The sequence below is a fragment of the Orbicella franksi genome, chromosome 3 (assembly GCF_964199315.1).
Source record: "Orbicella franksi chromosome 3, jaOrbFran1.1, whole genome shotgun sequence".
Classification (NCBI taxonomy): Eukaryota; Metazoa; Cnidaria; class Anthozoa; order Scleractinia; family Merulinidae; genus Orbicella; species Orbicella franksi.
In genome coordinates, this window is record NC_138147.1 from 14428294 (window position 1) to 14446407 (window position 18114).

Here is an 18114-nt window from a genome sequence, read left to right on the forward strand (position 1 = left end):
GGGGGGGCCTTGTTCCCTTGTTCCCTTCCAAAATTGCCCTATGTTCCGATGACCGATCATGTGGGATTGATAATAAATAAATTTGTTCTCACTCATTTCGATAATTTTGTCTCTAATGAAGCTTTCTTTCGAAGATCCACATGTCCTTAACACTGATTTCCCTTTCTGCCTCTTCTGTGAAAGTTAATGGATTGAACACATCGGCATCAAATCACATTGCCCTTGCTTTTTTGGTAGCAGTGGTTACATCTTGCTGCAATACATACAATTTTATTTTGCAAGATGAAGCATCTGAGGCAAGATAGACAATGTCACCAGACAACTGGACAAGATCACTTGACCCCTCCTTTCCTCCCCTCTCGCTTGCAGTAACTACTGTTTCTCCTTGGACCTCTCCAATCTTACCGAAATCAAATGACTGACTTGTAGGCTGCTCTGTTAAATAGAGATTGATCGGCACAGTACCTGGGTTGTCTTTTGTACTCATGTTTCTCATCGTTTTCTGTGGAACACTTTGCCCATGTTTTATTTGCCAGTCTCTCATTTCCTGCACTTGCGGCTTGGTTAACTGTGCTGATGAGGGCGGGGACATCTTAGGTAGTTCTGAATACCTTAAATCAGATTTCACTCTTGGGTAATGAGACTTGGCATTTGTGTAGTAGCAGAATTTTGTTTTACACATTTGTTCCAAGCGCTCCTTTAGGGCCCTGCTGAGTCGAAAATCAAACTGGAGCTGCAATGGCATATCGTATGATCCAGCTCTCATCTCCGAAAAGAAGTTCTCGCAAATCAGCGTCAAAAGACTCTTCATTTTGAACACCTCAAGAAGTTGTGGGACATGTTGACTTAGGAGATCCTTAATGTCCGTTAAGGCTTGCAAGATTCTCTTTTATAAAGCCATTAACGACTAGGCCACACTACCAAGTGCTTTAAAGAAACTGATGCCAAAAACTATTTTTAAATACAAACTGAAACAGTTTCTATTAAACCATTTTTAACCTTAGTTAGTAGTATTTTAATTCTTGTTTTAGTTTTTAATCTTAGTTAGCTTACCGCATAGGTTTTTGTCCTTTTTATTGTACTTTAGATTTTAATGTATTTTAAAGGTTTAACATTTATTCTCTCAGAGGACCCTCCTGAAAACCACCTCTTGGTGATTGGAGGCCTCCTCTTAAAATATTATGTTGTATTATTATTATTATTATTATTATTATTCTCATCCTTTAAGACAACTGTAGAAACAGTACCTTGGGGACCTTGTGTCTGGGCTGTTGTCCCAAGGAAAGCTTTCACTTGATTTACGCACTGGCAGTTAAAGCTGTATATGTCTTGAATTCTGGTAATCGCTCTGTCAAGTGTAAAGGACACAGGAGTCTGCTTCTTTTGGTGTAAGCCTAATGTGCTGGCAAACTCTCTTAAATTCTCAAGTTATTTAACCAGTGGAGAAACTTTGCTTACCATCCTTAAGCAACCCATTGAACAATCAACTATAAACACTATTCTTCGTTCGGCAATCAACCCTGCTGGCTGGACAAACTGGGCACTCTTTCCATCTCTTGTTACCTTTCCGTTTGCTAGATGTGGAGTGCACTCCTGTGTGACAGGATTGAACACTTACAGAGTGATCTCCAGTATCACTAAACATCAAGCTGTTTTCGTACATTGTAAGGCTATGGACCTTGGAGCATTCATTCCCATTGCTAGCAACTTTCTCAGATGTACCATCCTGGAAATTTACCACATAGATTCCTCCATTATCATCATGGGATGCAGCGTACAATTTCTCATTCACAAGGGCTAGTCCATACAAAAGGCCACAATTCAGTGATATTTCAGCAAGAACCGTTCCTGACAAGCTGACAAGGTTGCTTTCAACTTTTATCTTGAAAATTTTCCCCTCTTTCGTTGATGCAAAAAGATGACCATCTTTATTAAAGGTCAAAGACAGAGGATGTGTGATGTCCTGCTCTAACTGTAGGTGGTTACAGATCTTTGACTTCTTCTTTGATGCTTTTTCATTTAAGATTTTTTGCAACTTTTCCTTTAAAGGCTTCTTACTTTTCCTTTTGTCACTATCCTCCCAGGCTCCTGCATCCTTTAGTTTAACTTGCAGTTGCTTAACAGTTAGCTTGCTAGGATCAACTACAGTTTCTCCAGTAAGATCTTTGTATACAATGGTACTCTTTCTTGACTCTGCGATGTGGAGAACACCATTATTGAAAGCAACTCCAACTGGGCAGTCCAGAGAGTCAACTTCAACTGCTACACTTGCTGGATAGTGAGAAGCTCTGACTTTCAGAATTTTCCCAGTTCCAACATCACTGATGAAAACATTGCCAAGTGGACCCATTGTAATACCTACAGGGCTCTTAAGTATTCCTTTTTTGTTATCATCTGTGATCCTGTATTTTTCTGGCACAACTGTATGGGTAACCACCACTGCACTGTCCTTGAGTGCATTCGTTACAGCGACATCTGAGATCTGGAGAATCAAATCAACATCTTGTCAATCTCTGTTCCTCACAGCTGTAGCACTCCAAATTCACTCGAGCTCGATGTGTACACTCTAAAAGCACATGGTTTAATTGTAACACATACTTCATGTAAGTCACACTATATATATATTATCTAACAACTACTTCGTGTACATCGCACAGAATATAACAACAGCATTGAGGGGAATCTTTTCAGACAGCTTGGGATACAGGCTTGGATCATTTCTGAGTTCTCATAGCTGTACCAAATTTACTGTGACATCATTTATCCACAGGAACCAAATACTGAAGCTCTGCCATTTTCACGTGGCAACATGAACAGCATCAGGAAAAATGGACACAACATTCAAATCCGGGTTTTCCTTTACAGCTTTCTCCTCCATCAACATTCTTTAACCTCCAGCATTTCTAGATTCAGAGTCCTGAGTTACACCAATGACTGCCAGTCTGTTGCACTTTTTGTCATTGTTTAAACACTGGTCACAAGCTCTAAGTTCTGGTTCAACATTTTGATGTCCTTTTCCTTTGCAGTCCGCACACACCTTTTTGATTTGAACACAGCTCGGACAATAGCTGTAACACTTTGCATGACTCTTAATGACACCATTTTTTGTTTCAATTAGTTTCTGCTGTAAATGACAGTAGTGGTATGGGCTAGTCCAGTACAGATTTGACAGGTATTGTGATGCAAATGAAAAGGTATTGTTATGGAAAGGAGTTCTATTGTTTTCTCGAGTTTGACGTAACCATGGCAACCAGAAGCCCCGCCCTTTTGACGTCATTAATCTCGTTTCTGTGTTGACCGAGTGAAAAGCCTGGTTTCTAACATAAACAAAGAAATCACGCAATTTTAAAGTTAACCATTAACTTTAATATCAAATGTTTCCCTAAAACTCTTTAACTCTGTCAATCCGAATGTCTTTGGAAATGCAGAAAGCGGCATTTGAAAAAATGACAGAGAGTCAATAAAGTTAATATTGTCAAAGGTTAATTGGAGAAGTTTAGCTCCATTTCTGATTTGATTGAGGACCCTGTGTTGGCAATGATATTCCTCCACGACAAAATAGGAGTCGTAGCCAGAAAAGTTATGGGCCAAAACAGTTACATTGCATGTGTCTTCTTCAGTTAACGTATCCAGCCATTCCAGGAAATCGCGAATGCAATCTTCACCTTTGAAGTGGAGCGGACAATTATCATCCTCAGTTTCCGCTAGTAAAAGATTAGGGATGTGTTTGCCAGTGTCTTGCATCGCCTCAATATCGAAGAAAACGAGAATGGGAGGCTTTTCATCATCATTACCATTATCCTCTGCTTCGGCTTCAGTTCGTCACTTGCGTTTTTTCTTTTTCTTTCTCTTCTTTTTCTCTTTTTTCTCTTTGGTTAGCTCTTCCGGTGTTTTAGGTATCTGAATAAAGCATCGGTGGCTTGCGGCCTCAATGTACTCATGGCAAGAGGGACAGTCTATGTAACCGCATTCATGTTCTTGTTGCTTCTTGAGACCCACCAACAACTTTTTACAGGTATGACATTTGCGGCGTTGACTGCAAACACTAATGTTTTTGGAGTCAGCGGTTTTTCCCTTGTAGGATTTCGTCAGATGATTTTGAAAACAAACATCACCATAAAACGTCCGCTTACAGGATCCGCAGGGTGTAGCTGGTTGTTGATTACGACACCTGGCCTCTGTAAAGTCCTCACATCCCGTTTGTAAGCAGGAAGAACAATGATCAGGGTTGTTTTCACAGGCGTGTTGACCTTCGTTATTGTAGGGTTTGAGACACCTTGCGCAGAAATAACTGTTACCAAAGAACCCAGGTAATGTAGTGATCACATTGTAGTGTTCATTATCATACAACAGTACCAATTGTTTTTCCTGAGGCTTTCCAAAAGAAGTCACGCTATAACCTCAGGTAGCGTCCACAAGTAAGAGCTGATAATTGTTCAAGGACGGTGTCAATGCAAATCTAGTGAGTTCCTCGTAACCGCATTTTCCCATTTCTACATTAGCTTCTATATGCAGCTTGATTGCTTCATCTCTCTGGATAGAGACACCTCTTCTGAAGCTGTTCCATTTAGGGTGATCATCCACTCTAGCTTTAGCTGTCACAATGGCGTGGGCGCAGCATAGTTCATCTTTGTTATTGATACTGATGACAGAACCTTTCAAACGTTTGAAAGTTTCTGGATTAGAATGTCCAGGTTTCAATTTTTGTTTCTGACCGCTACCGCGAGGAGATGTACGAACGTGTGTAAAAGATAATTGAAACAAATCATTCATTTCAAAGTTCTCGTTTGAGTTTAACACCTGTGACATTTGCTGCAGCAGACTGTTGACACGATCGCTACCATTTAACCATTCCCCCGCCGGTAACCCTCGATAAGCATAGCTGTTGACTAAGCGATTGCTGACTAAATTGAAGTAGACACGACCAGCGGCTGGTATCCTGTCTCGGAGAATCAAATTTTGGATTGTTCTATGTAATCCATCAGCAATTGCTGCTGCCAAGTTTTGTTGAGGTATAAATTGTCCCACCTGACGAATGTTGGAGGTGTAGCGACGCTCTCTAACACCCATTTTTTTGCTGTGACTATCTACGTACGGGTTGAGTACAAATTCGAAGCGTCCAGGTTCTGTGGTAGCAAGACTACCCCCCATTTGTTCTTGATTAGTGAGTTGACGTTCTGTAGCCTCGGTGACATTTGAGAAAATCGTATCATCGATAGAGTCATCAAGAATCTAAGAGAAAATATAAAATAAATAACCCGGTTCATCACACATTAAGTACACAAAATGTATTTTTGTTACACCATATTTAATTTACCTGTTGGAAATAACTGTTTTCTGGTCCATTCTCAATAGCAATAATGACCTCCAACAATTCTTCATCGCTTATATCCTCAAAGTGGCTTGACACGGGGCTAAAATCTTATCCAGAGAAACAAAAGTTCAGTCAACAGTCCACCATCTGCAAATGATTTCTATCTAGTGAGTCCCAACTTTATTGGTGTTGATAACTAATCATATTACAGGAAATGTCAGCACATTTCCAACATCCAATCATATTGCACAAAAACGACATCATATTTTCAACCACCAAACAAGTAACATATGACGTTATTGATCTATCATAATTATATTCACACACGCAGACCACCCGAAAAGTTTACTTAGTTTGTTAATTTAATTTTCCTGTAAATGAATAACAATCACAACTCGCATGAAAACAAATGCCTTCATTAGTCTTTTAGCGTCCGTTCAATTTGCCTTAAAAGATAATAGCCTATTCAGTTAAGCTAACAGAGTCTAATCATTCAACGTTTAAGATAATAGTCCATTGTCACATTCTTGCATTAAGTTTTCAACTCGTATGCAAATTTCGTTATCCCCGCGGCCAATGGGACAAATTATTTGCATCGCGCGCTAAACTTAAATTTAGGAGTAACGATTCCATTGTAACTTAAGGTTTATAAAATACAATCGGACGAACGCTATAGCTTTGCTTATCCTAAATCCGTCCAGTGTTACTTGTGTTATACTAGTAGAACGTTTCCAAGTCCGTCAGCGAGCTATTCAAAATCAAAAGAACTTCTTTTCAAAAACCGTAACCGCCTTCAAATTCCAGACCTGATATAAAGGATTACAGCGAGCTATTCAAAATCAAAAGAACTTCTTTTCAAAAACCGTAACCGCCTTCAAATTCCAGACCTGATATAAAGGATTACAGCGAGCTATTCAAAATCAAAAGAACTTCTTTTCAAAAACCGTAACCGCCATCAAATTCCAGACCTGATATAAAGGATTACAGCGAGCTATTCAAAATCAAAAGAACTTCTTTTCAAAAACTGTAACCGCCTTCAAATTCCAGACCTGATATAAAGGATTACAGCGAGCTATTCAAAATCAAAAGAACTTTTCAAAAACTCTAACTGCCTTCAAATTCCAGACCTGATATAAAGGATTACAGCAAGCTATTCAAAATCAAAAGAACTTCTTTTCAAAAACCGTAACCGCCTTCAAATTCCAGACCTGATATAAAGGATTACAGCAAGCTATTCAAAATCAAAAGAACTTTTCAAAAACTGTAACTGCCTTCAAATTCCAGACCTGATATAAAGGATTACAGCGAGCTATTCAAAATCAAAAGAACTTCTTTTCAAAAACTGTAACCGCCTTCAAATTCCAGACCTGATATAAAGGATTACAGCGAGCTATTCAAAATCAAAAGAACTTCTTTTCAAAAACCGTAACCGCCTTCAAATTCCAGACCTGATATAAAGGATTACAGCAAGCTATTCAAAATCAAAAGAACTTTTCAAAAACTCTAACTGCCTTCAAATTCCAGACCTGATATAAAGGATTACAGGGAGCTATTCAAAATCAAAAGAACTTTTCAAAAACTGTAACTGCCTTCAAATTCCAGACCTGATATAAAGGATTACAGGGAGCTATTCAAAATCAAAAGAACTTCTTTTCAAAAACCGTAACCGCCTTCAAATTCCAGACCTGATATAAAGGATTACAGGGAGCTATTCAAAATCGAAAGAACTTCTTTTCAAAAACCGTAACTGCCTTCAAATTCCAGACCTGATATAAAGGATTACAGCGAGCTATTCAAAATCGAAAGAACTTTTCAAAAACTGTAACTGCCTTCAAATTCCAGACCTGATATAAAGGATTACAGGGAGCTATTCAAAATCAAAAGAACTTCTTTTCAAAAACCGTAACTGCCTTCAAATTCCAGACCTGATATAAAGGATTACAGCGAGCTATTCAAAATCAAAAGAACTTCTTTTCAAAAACCGTAACCGCCATCAAATTCCAGACCTGATATAAAGGATTACAGCGAGCTATTCAAAATCAAAAGAACTTCTTTTCAAAAACTGTAACTGCCTTCAAATTCCAGACCTGATATAAAGGATTACAGCGAGCTATTCAAAATCAAAAGAACTTCTTTTCAAAAACCGTAACCGCCATCAAATTCCAGACCTGATATAAAGGATTACAGCGAGCTATTCAAAATCAAAAGAACTTCTTTTCAAAAATCGTAATCGCCTTCAAATTCCAGACCTGATATAAAGGATTACAGCGAGCTATTCAAAATCAAAAGAACTTTTCAAAAACCATAACCGCCTTCAAATTCCAGACCTGATAAAAAGGATTACAGCGAGCTATTCAAAATCAAAAGAACTTCTTTTCAAAAACTGTAACCGCCTTCAAATTCCAGACCTGATATAAAGGATTACAGCGAGCTATTCAAATCAAAAGAACTTCTTTTCAAAAACTGTAACCACCTTCAAATTCCAGGCTCGATATAAAAGATTACAGTGAGCTATTCAAAATCAAAAGTACTTCTTTTCAAAAACTGTAACCACCTTCAAATTCCAGGCTCGATATAAAAGATTACAGCGAGCTATTCAAAATCAAAAGTACTTCTTTTCAAAAACTGTAACCACCTTCAAATTCCAGGCTCGATATAAAGGATTACAGCGAGCTATTCAAAATCAAAAGTACTTCTTTTCAAAAACCGTAACCGCCTTCAAATTTCAGGCTCGATATAAAGGATTACAGCGAGCTATTCAAAATCAAAAGAACTTCTTTTCAACAACCATAACCGCCTACAACCTCCAGGTCTGATTGAATCACGTATTGATATAAAAAACACAAAGGTTCATTATCGTTTCCATTCATTATCAGTGACTATTCAAAATCAAAAGAATTTCTATTGAATGCTTATACCCTCCTTGAAATTCCAGGTTGTGATTAAATCATGTAGTGGTATTGAAAAGCAGAAAGGCTTATCCTTTCCATTCAATTTCAGTGACCTAAGTCAAAATCAAAGTAATTTCTTTTCAAAGCCCTTAGCCGTCTTCAAATTTCAGGTCTGATTAAATCATGTAAGTTAAAGTATGAAGTTATCTTTTCCATTCAATTTCAACGACCCATTTCAAAATAACGGTACGGATTTGTATTCGCCCGACATGTACTCCAATTTCAAGTTATATTTATTACCTCTTGAGAATCATTGTCTTGGTCCGCGTTCTCAATAGAACGGACAGCCGCCAAGAGTGGTTTATCAATCAAATTCATTGCTGGTTTTGAGGACGCTGTCAAACTGAATTTTATGACGCTGCAGTTTTGATAATCGATAATCAATTTTGTGAATAATAGTGCGCATCTCCACGTGCTCGAGCACAAAATTAAAAGAACTGGGGAAAGCACGTTGGACCATTGACTTTTATTAATGTGGTGGCTCCTAAAAGAGCTGTTTGGTTCTTACCTACATAAAGTCTGTAGGATTTTAAAAGGTCGCCATACCTTGCTTTCTCTGCTTCAAGAAGACGTGATAAGCTCTGGAGAATGGATACGCCATAATGATGCGGAATTTGTCGCCGTACGATTCCTTCCATGAGAAATAAACGCAAATCTCGTCCGTGGGATAACCCCACGGACAGACTCCAATGACTTTCTTCATTTTGAAGACGTACATGTAATAGTGGCCATGACCCGTCTTGTAACCTTCGACGATTTCATAATCGTCACTATCAACGAAAGTTTTCCTTGCCAGAAAGGCCACAGTTGACGTTAAATTAAAGGTCCGCAGGAATTTAGATGCATTGAGTTCCTTGTCCAAATCCACGTGCCTTTCATTGATGTGCACAGCATGGTCGTGAGATAGGATAATGTAATCGTTTTCAGAACTGACCGCCATTTTTCCACAAGTGAGAATGAGAACATTTTTTCTCTACTATGCCCGATCTTTTATGAGCACACCCAAGTTGAGTGACATGTACCATCTATGTTTAGCGAGCCAATCAGAATAGTGCGACGCTCTGCCGAACCAATCAGACTAGTGCATTATGGCGGCATGAACGGTGGGGTAGTCTTTGAAATACCGTGCCTTTGAAAAACCTGTCCTTTTGAAAAAAAATCTGTCACTTTGAAATAAGCATTGCGCTAGCTAATATTACTTCACGCAAATCGAGTGAAATCAAGTCCAGAGTATTTTACAGTTTTCATTGCAAAAACATGGTGCAACGTCAATCCCAAAGGCTATGTGGTTTGGATGCAGAAATAGTGCCGGAAACTGCCCGCGACAAACACTGTGTATTCTGTTTGACCGATGAGAACCATGGTTTCAATATTATCGGAGGAAATGTCCTACGCTTCCCATGCTGCAAGAAGTTCGCCCACCGCAGTTGTCAAAGAGAATGGGAAAGAAACTCACCTGTGTGTCTCCGCTGCCGAAGAAAACTAGGTGACAAACTCCCACCTGTGGAACTTACTGAACCTCGTAACAGAGAGGTTTCACCGCGACAGTGAGCAATAAACGCTCTTCAAGAAGCGATACAAGATAGGGAAGGACTCGAACAACAAATTAACGCGGTAAGTTTGACTTTTTATATATACATGTCAGTTTTAAGTTTGACTTGACTACCACGTGCGTCCAGTGAGTGAGTGATAAACCGACGCTAGTTTTGTACGCGTGGCACAAAGTCAAAAGGATTCCACATACACACTGTTGCTACGTGCTCACGAATGCCAAACATTAATCGTACAATTTTTTTCTCTTCAGTTCGAATTTGGCTACCCGCTTCCTGCAGAACATGTTCGATTTCTGATGGAGAGAATCTTATATGGTCTGATTCATTCACCATTCGCTCAAATTAATATTATGATAACATTAGCAATTTGTGACGCTGATACAGAACTTAATCGAGTCTATTTTCGCATATTTCTGGACTATGTTTTACCCGAGGAAATTCAAAATTATTGTAGTATTTTTATAGTGTATCACCAGCGCGACATTTATGATTAAAGGTTAGAAAGTATTATATTAATGTAGTTTTCTCTTGCTTTGTTTCAGTTTCATTTTCCCTACCACATCAGTACGGATAACATTGTAACAGTTTTTAATGTTTTAGAAAGTGTCATCCAAAACATTGATAGGAATGTTTATCATGTAATTTTTTATGTTGCGACTTGCCATGTAAATAACCTTTGGGATAACATTCGTTTTCGAGAGTTTGTTTACTATTTATTTCCATGGCAAGTGAATCAAATTATAGAACTGTATTCTGTTTCAACCGACATGCATTTAAATAACGAGTATGTAATTCATTCAAGGGATTTTCTTAGGTTGGGCGCATCGATTCTAACATAATTTGGGCGCGTTGCTACTAGAGCTCACACACTGTAACTAGGATTTTGATAATAAACTTTGCTTTAAAATGAACACAGAGTCTGATATTTACTTTGTCAACTTTTATTGAATAATAATAACACGAGTGTCCAGTGAGTGATGTTTATTAAAAGGTATTGTTATGGGAAAGAGTTCTAATGTTTTCTTGAGTTGGACATATCCATGGTAATAGAAGCCCCACTCCCTTTGACGGGTGAGGAATGACGTCATTAATCTCGTTTCCGTGTTGACTAAGTAAAAAGCCTGGTGTAATGACGTCATTAATCTCGTTTCCGTGTTGACCGAGTTAAAAAAAAAAGCCTGGTGTAATGACATCATTAATCTTGTTTCCGTGTTGACCGAGTAAAAAGCCTGGTGTAATGATATCATTAATCTCGTTTCCGTGTTGACCGAGTAAAAAAAAGCCTGGTTTCTAACATAAACAAATAAATCACGCAACTTTAAAATTAACCAACTTTAATATCAATTTTTTCCCTGAAATTACAGGACGTGGAAACTGATTATTTACATGACATAAGTTTGAAACCATAACCAAAACTCGTGACACTCGGTCATGGAACAATGGTGAATATTATCATTTAAGTGAAAACCGCAACTCGCTAACGGTTTTACAATCGTTTGTTTTAACTGTTCGTATTTGGGACAACCCCAAGTTTCTAAATCGAGACAAAGAATGTTCAGTTTGTTTAACAAGTCTTTTTCAACATGACCTCTTTTGTAGGCTACCACAGTTCTTTTCCCTGTCTTGTATTGGTTGTACAAGCGCAGTAAGACAATATCTGCTTGATCTTGCTCATAAGCTCTCTCTTGGTAACAGGGTTGATAAGTGAGTCCGTGTATTTTATGTTTTGCAAAGCTCACTGTCTTTTTATCCTTGTGAGACAAGTCTTTGAGTGTTGCTGGCTGCAAGAAAGCATGGCGTCCAAAGTGTTCATTCTAAGAGTAATAACCCATTTCACACACTTGAAATTTCTTTTGCACAAAGAATCCCTCTAAGTCTATGACGAGGCATAAGCTGTCCTTAACAGAAGCCATGTTGTTCGAGACTGAAAATTTAATGTCTCTAGAGTTAAGTTTATGGTATTTTTTAGAAGCAATCAACGTTCTTGACATGAATTATCTTGATTGGTCTAGTTTACGTGGGAGACTAATGATCGTGCGGTCTTCTGTTTCCAGCAAAACAATCGCAGCTCCAACGACCTTTTTTACTTTGTTCCCTGACCTTGGCCATGACGCGTAATGTATACAAGTCTTCACAAAATTCTGTTTCTTTTTTCGGATCGAAAAGACGCCCTTTAAATTCCCACACAAATTCAATGATGTCAGGATGGTCTGCTACGCAGAAGATGTTGACCATTTGACATTCGTCCCACAACTCGTGGTCAAAGGGGGTGCCAGGTTCGGAGATCACGTGATCTCTCACTATCTGCCCATCACAGAATCGGGTAGATTGCTTCTTGTAGGACAATTGTCCTAGCCAATTGCACACATAATTCTGCCTGTTGGGTTTGAATAATTCATGCGGTCGTGGGTAACCTGCGTGATTGGAGAGGTGTTGGCTCTCTAATAACCAGGCTTTCACTTTCTTACTCGGGGTTTGATCGACCCACTGGAAGAACTTGCAGTTACATTTGGAGCAAATGAAGAAGAGATGTCTGGGGTTTTTTTCAGATTGAGACTGAGACATTCTCAAGGGAAGTTCACAGTAACACTGCATTTTGTCCAACTCATTCTTGAGGTAGAACTGGTGCAATTGACGTTTTGCCGAGTCTATGTAATACTCTACGCGATCCGCACCACAGGACACGAAACACTTGGCAACAGGACACTTGTAATACTCCCACTCTCCATACTTTGTGACAGTCTTTTTCTTCTGTAAAGCCTCAGACTCGTGTAGTGGGCAACGGTACAAGATCTCAGTATCTACTCTTGTAATTGGTCTTGGTAGTGGTGGTGGTGGTGGCAAATTCCCGAAGGTGTTGGCAGATGATGCGACTCTCGGTAAATCGTTCCACTCTTTAGTAATACCATCTAAGAATTCATCAGCATTAAAGTCTCCGTTACTCATCACCACATCAATATGCTCAGACACTATTGAAAAATAAATTATTTAAACATTGACTTTTTTTGAAGTTTCTAAAATATGTGTTACTAATCTAACACGCCTTGGTGTAACTTCTTTTCTTCTAAGTAAATGTCTTTCCCTCGTGTTCTTTTTGTTGCTTTCTCTTTGTCTTGAAGAAACTGTCTCTCTTTTCCACGTCTTCTTCCTTTACTAGACAATGAATCTTTTGTCGCATACTTAGTTTACCATTTTTTGAAATGGTCTTGATTTTTACAAAATAGTTAAAATCAACCTTGCACTTGGAATTAAACTTTGTTTTAAGATACCCTTTAAAGGTATTGTAGTGAATGTCTCTCGTTGAGGTTCTATGGTCTTGACCACTACTTTCTCGTTGAACTCAATGGTTGATGGTTTGTACGAATGTAACCATTTATCAAGTAACATTTCTGTACCTTCCTCAGGTTCCTTTTTGATCTTCACCTGCTTCTCCTTCTTATCTTTGTCCGCCATTTTTCGTTTTCTTTTTGATTTTGTGATAGGATAACGGTAAGGAGATACATTTCCAGGTTGGAAAGAGGTACATGATGTATCTTGCACTTCTACTCCACCATGATCACTTTCAAGTTGTATCATCTCTGGTTCTCCTGTCATATTGTTTATTCTTTCTTCTCTCTTCTTCTGGATGCACTCAGACCAAACGATGTTTGCAAGTAAAGAAATGAATAGGTCCACACATTATATGGGATTTATGCCTTTCCTCCCTTCCCAGCCTGGGGACTAAAAATCTAGTGGGCTGCATAACTGCACTCGTTTACTGGGCACTAAAATGAAGACAGGCAATTCCAGATGGAGTAAAATGGCTAAGGGCAAAGACCCAAAGCCGATTTAATCATACAAATTTTTTGAATTAATTACAAAAACAATTGGCTATAGAAATTGTGTTCAGCCCTAGTAAAGGTGAGGGCACAAAAACGCCAAAGCAGAATGATAAAATCATGCTGCCGCCCCACCCAAGGGAAATGCAGCCCACCAAATATATGATTAAACACAGAGGGGGATTCCCCTATCAATCCACCACATGGACCAAAATAAGAAAGCTCTGAAACTGTAACAATAATGGCCAGTTATAACAAGGGCAAGGTGAACAGTTGCCCCACTAATCTGCTCCCTCTACCCTTTCGACTAAAATACAAATTATCACCCGCTAAAATTAATGTGAACTGCTGCCCTTGTCAATCAGTTCAGAAATCCATAGCAGAGGGGGATTCTCCCACATTAAAGATAACAATGGCCTAGAACTCGGGCAGAGAATGCCTGTCAGTACAGAGAAATGAGAACAGCTGCCCTTGCCAATCTGTTCTCCTAACCCTGACTACATGTACTTACTTGATGAGCAAACTATACAAAGGTAGAAAGTACAGGATAGTTCCGAACAGTGAACATGGAGCATGGGGAACTGCTGCCCTTGCTAATCAGAACCCCTTACTCCCTGAAAGGTTAAGCAACCAAAAAGTGACAAGACTGCTGCCCTTGCTAATCAGTCCCATCACCCTTCAGTGACCTGCACATGGCTTCCCCCGCAAGCCATGTAGGTACTCCTAAGCTAAGACATAAGTGAAGGTATCCTAATATACTTAAGGACGGCATTGGACCTCCAATGACCCAAAGCTCTGATCTGAGCGTCAGACATTCCCCGTTCTGCAACAGATGAAGCAGCGCCAATGCGAAAACTATGCCCCTTGTAGCGTGTGGAGTCAAGCCCACAAGCATTCAACGAAAGAGAAAGTAGTTCTGCAAAATTGGTCCTTGAAACTGGGCTATTATCAAAATTAAGGAAAAGTGGACCTGGCCGATTTCCCCTAAGTGATAAATAATCCAGTAGCAATTGTACCGGACAACACAAATTATGACGATGCAAAATTATAGAGAATGGACGCTGATTGTAGCTATGTTTAAAATTACCAAAAGTGAGTTTCAGAGCCACCACCTGCTTCGAGGAATCTACTAGTTTAACCAACTGGTGAACCTGCAAGGGGACACTCGCATCTTTTAGGGAATTGTAGGTAATCTCCCCAATTCGCAAGAAGGCAAAAAAGGCTGTCAAGCACATGGCCCGAAATTGACAACTTTGATACTGGGTAAGAGCTAGCTGTGTCGAAGACCCAATGATCCTGTTGAGTACTGGAAGTGTGATAGGTAAGCGACTATCTAAACGTGAACCTATCTTACCATAACCTTTGAGAAATTGGATAATAAAAAAGGCTTTTGTAGGATCAGGATGGCCTAAAAATTTATGTGAATAGCCTAGGGCAGAAACATATGAACTCACATAGACGGAGCATATTTGTTGCCATACATATAAGCAATAAAAAGAGCCAATGTATGGGGCATGATGGGAAATGCGTTGCTAACAGAATGAAAAATCGCATTAAGAAAGTTGTAAAACAATCGCCAAGCCCGCCGATAAGTTGGAATAGATGAAGGCTGGAGGCTGAACTTAGCAAGCACGGCTACTATACAACCCAATTCTGAAGCTGCAGATAATGGGGAATCTCTGTGGGCAAGGAGTCCATGTGAGGTGGTGCAAGGTGCCTGAAAGTCTGGACCTGCAAGCGAGATAGAGCATCAGCTAGTTGGTTGTGAACACCTGGTATGTGTTTGGCTTTGAACAAAATGTTGTGATGTAAACAAATTGAAACCAGCTTCCGAACAAAAGCCATCAGAACCCTATCCTTACAAGTTTGTTTGTTAATGACATGAACCAGGGCTTCATTGTCAGTAAAAAACAATATGCACTGATTGCTCATAGCTGCACCCCATAGGTATAAGCTCAATACAATAGGGTAGAACTCGAGAATGGCAATATTTTGGTATTGCCAAGTGGAAGGCCACTCCCCATAGCACCAGTGAGACCCAAATATAGCCCCAAAACCCAAGGCACCCGAAGCATCAGTGAAAAGATTTAACTCGGGGGAATTAAGCCAGGTGTCTTCAAGGAAAAAGGATTTTCCATTGAAATTAGACAAGAAAGATAACCATAAATACAAATCCTCCTTGACCTCTTTGTTACGTCTAATATAATGACTGGGCATGCTAACACGCACTGTTAAATCAATTAGCCGACGCAAGAAAGCTCGACCCAGCCTTATAACTGAACATGCAAAATTTAAGAGGCCAACGAGTGATTGGATTTCTCTGAGAGTGACTTTCTTGCGATGACAAAACTCAGAGATGAGGGGCACGCATTTCTCAATTTTATCAAGGGGGAGGTGAGCCTCTAAAAGAACTGAGTCCAATTCGATACCCGCAAAAGACAAAGAGGTAGTGGGACCACAGGTCTTCTCTGGTGCCATGGGAATACCAAGGTAAATACAAAGTGACAAGAATAAATCTAACTGCTGTTGACAGAGTTGCATTGAAGGTGCAACCAAAAGGTAGTCATCAAGAAGATGCAAAATGTAATCAATTTTTAACTTGTTATGAGCAACCCACTCCACTGCTGTGCTAAAAGTTTCAAAAGTTAAACAAGATGAAGAACAGCCCATAGGCATGCAACGGTCATAGTAGTAAAGCCCCCTCCACTGCATACCAAGGAGATTATAATCACTAGGGTGAATCGGAATAATTCGAAAAGCATTTTTTATATCTGTTTTTGCCAAGAAGCAGCCAGGGCCTGCACTCCTTATGAGCTTTATGGCCTCATCAATTGTAGCATAGTAAACATTGGTATGCTCTGGGGGTATGCCATCATTAACAGATGACCCCTTTGGAAAAGATAAATGGTGAATTAGGCGAAATTCAACTGGCACTTTCTTTGGTACAACCCCCAAGGGGGAAACCCAGAATGGGGACAGTGGAGGAGACTGAAATGGCCCTGCCAGCCGTTGGGCATCAAGTTCTTTTTTGAGTTTTACGTCAACTGCCAAAGGATTCTCAAGGGCTGACAACAAATTATTTGCTCTGCGCGATTGAGGCTCACCTTGAAAGTGAAGTGGAAAGCCACAAGTAAAACCCGATTTAAAAATTCAACAGTGGAAGGGGTGTACCCATCAAGCAAAAGTCTTAGTCTCTCAACTTTTACTGGAGTTAGCAATTTGTGGGGACTGGGACTTGGCAGGTTGGGGCTGAAAACTGGATGTTTTGGCTGGGCCACGAAAATTACATTGGAAACAGGATGAGACCCCTCACACTTGTAGCATAGGTGTTTGTAGCCGCACCCCAGGGCACATTTACGTCCCTTATGGAACCGGAAACAGTAGCCTTTAGGGGTGGTATCAGCCTTGCCCGATAACCGCCCTGTAGACAAGGGTTGTAATGACTTGGGCAGGTTAACCTGGTGTGACTTAAGCCACAGTTCATTATGGATCCGATCCCAGGGGAGGGCTGAATGATGGGTCTGCCTCAAGAAATGGAAATTCTCATCGTAAAATTTCCAGTTATGGCCCCTACCAGCCAAGTCCTGAATAGGTTCACAATATTTCATGAGGGCGGGGTCTCATGAGAGAATCGTTTGGTGTAAATACCCACAAATATGTGAAAAATACTTCGCCAAGTTTTGATAGACATAACCTTTTTAGTCTTAGCTATTGGCTCAATGCAGAGGGAGGGAAGTGGACCACTCTGCATTCTGAACAGTTAAATGATATTGGTTTGCTAAAACTGGGTTGACAAGAAGAGAGCCAAAGTCAATGAACTCATCCTTCCAGATTTTTACCCGTAATTTGTCAGTGACACGGGCATCAACAGGTAAGCCCACAGACTGGAAAAACTGGCCTGGAACCGGTGGTGGTCCTCCGGATGTTGAGGGAACCGGACCTGTCACCGCGGTTGACACATTGGCTAAACTTCCTTGAACCACTGAGGATGCAATGACGTCAGCAGCCACAGTAGGAGGAGAAGACTGACTGTTTGTTGTACTGACCGGAACCTCATGAAGGGCTGATGGCAAGGTGGGAGGTAGGCTTGCAGGTTTCTCTGCTGGGGATAAACGGCGTGACACCTCATCAGCTACTCAGGTGATTAGTGTCTCAATGAACTGGCGGGACAGCTGGGCCTCTGGTTGAGATGGTTGCTCCATTACTGGTATGCTGGGGGGCTCCTGGGCAGGAGCAACCGGGTTCTCTGATGCTGACACAGGTACACATGCACGTCTCCTTTTGCCCTTCGAGGCAGGTTGGCTTTGAGTGGTAGTGCTGCTCGCACGAACACTTGCCCGAGGGCTGGCACGTTTAGTAGCTCCAGCTGCTGCCCTACCGGCATGACTTCGAGACCCAACTTTAGGCATGACCAAAAATCTGCAACTCAAAAGAAGAGAAACTTGGCAGGAACAGAAACATTAAAACCAAATAAGGCT

At 40.2% G+C, this 18114-nt stretch overlaps 2 protein-coding genes across 2 annotated transcripts; both read right to left on the reverse strand.

Moving 5' to 3' along the window:
* Positions 1 to 1167: 1167 nt before the first annotated feature.
* Positions 1168 to 3744, reverse strand: LOC145480411 (uncharacterized). The gene is made up of 3 exons (XM_081458689.1): positions 3601 to 3744; positions 2893 to 3124; positions 1168 to 2502 (listed from the first exon to the last, which is right to left on the reverse strand). Exons 1-3 carry the CDS (start codon positions 3742 to 3744, stop codon positions 1484 to 1486), a joined length of 1395 nt encoding a protein of 464 aa, XP_081314815.1. The 3' UTR covers positions 1168 to 1483.
* Positions 3745 to 15127: 11383 nt separating this feature from the next.
* On the reverse strand, positions 15128 to 17246 carry LOC145483052 (uncharacterized). Its single transcript, XM_081461672.1, has one exon. The coding sequence runs from the start codon at positions 16346 to 16348 to the stop codon at positions 15275 to 15277; it is 1074 nt and encodes a 357-aa protein (XP_081317798.1). The 5' UTR covers positions 16349 to 17246; the 3' UTR covers positions 15128 to 15274.
* Positions 17247 to 18114: the final 868 nt, after the last annotated feature.

What these genes read in the sequence shown, in the direction of transcription:
- LOC145480411 (XM_081458689.1), bottom strand. Translation starts at nt 3,744, where the DNA reads ATGCAAGACACTGGCAAACACATCCCTAATCTTTTACTAGCGGAAACT. An exon ending in CTGAAGAAGACACATGCAAT is followed by an intron (nt 3,125 to 3,600) that starts GTAACTGTTTTG and finishes TGTCATTTACAG; the next exon opens with CAGAAACTAATTGAAACAAA. An exon ending in TGAATCTAGAAATGCTGGAG is followed by an intron (nt 2,503 to 2,892) that starts GTTAAAGAATGT and finishes GAGATTGACAAG; the next exon opens with ATGTTGATTTGATTCTCCAG.
- LOC145483052 (XM_081461672.1), bottom strand. Translation starts at nt 16,348, where the DNA reads ATGCAGTGGAGGGGGCTTTACTACTATGACCGTTGCATGCCTATGGGC.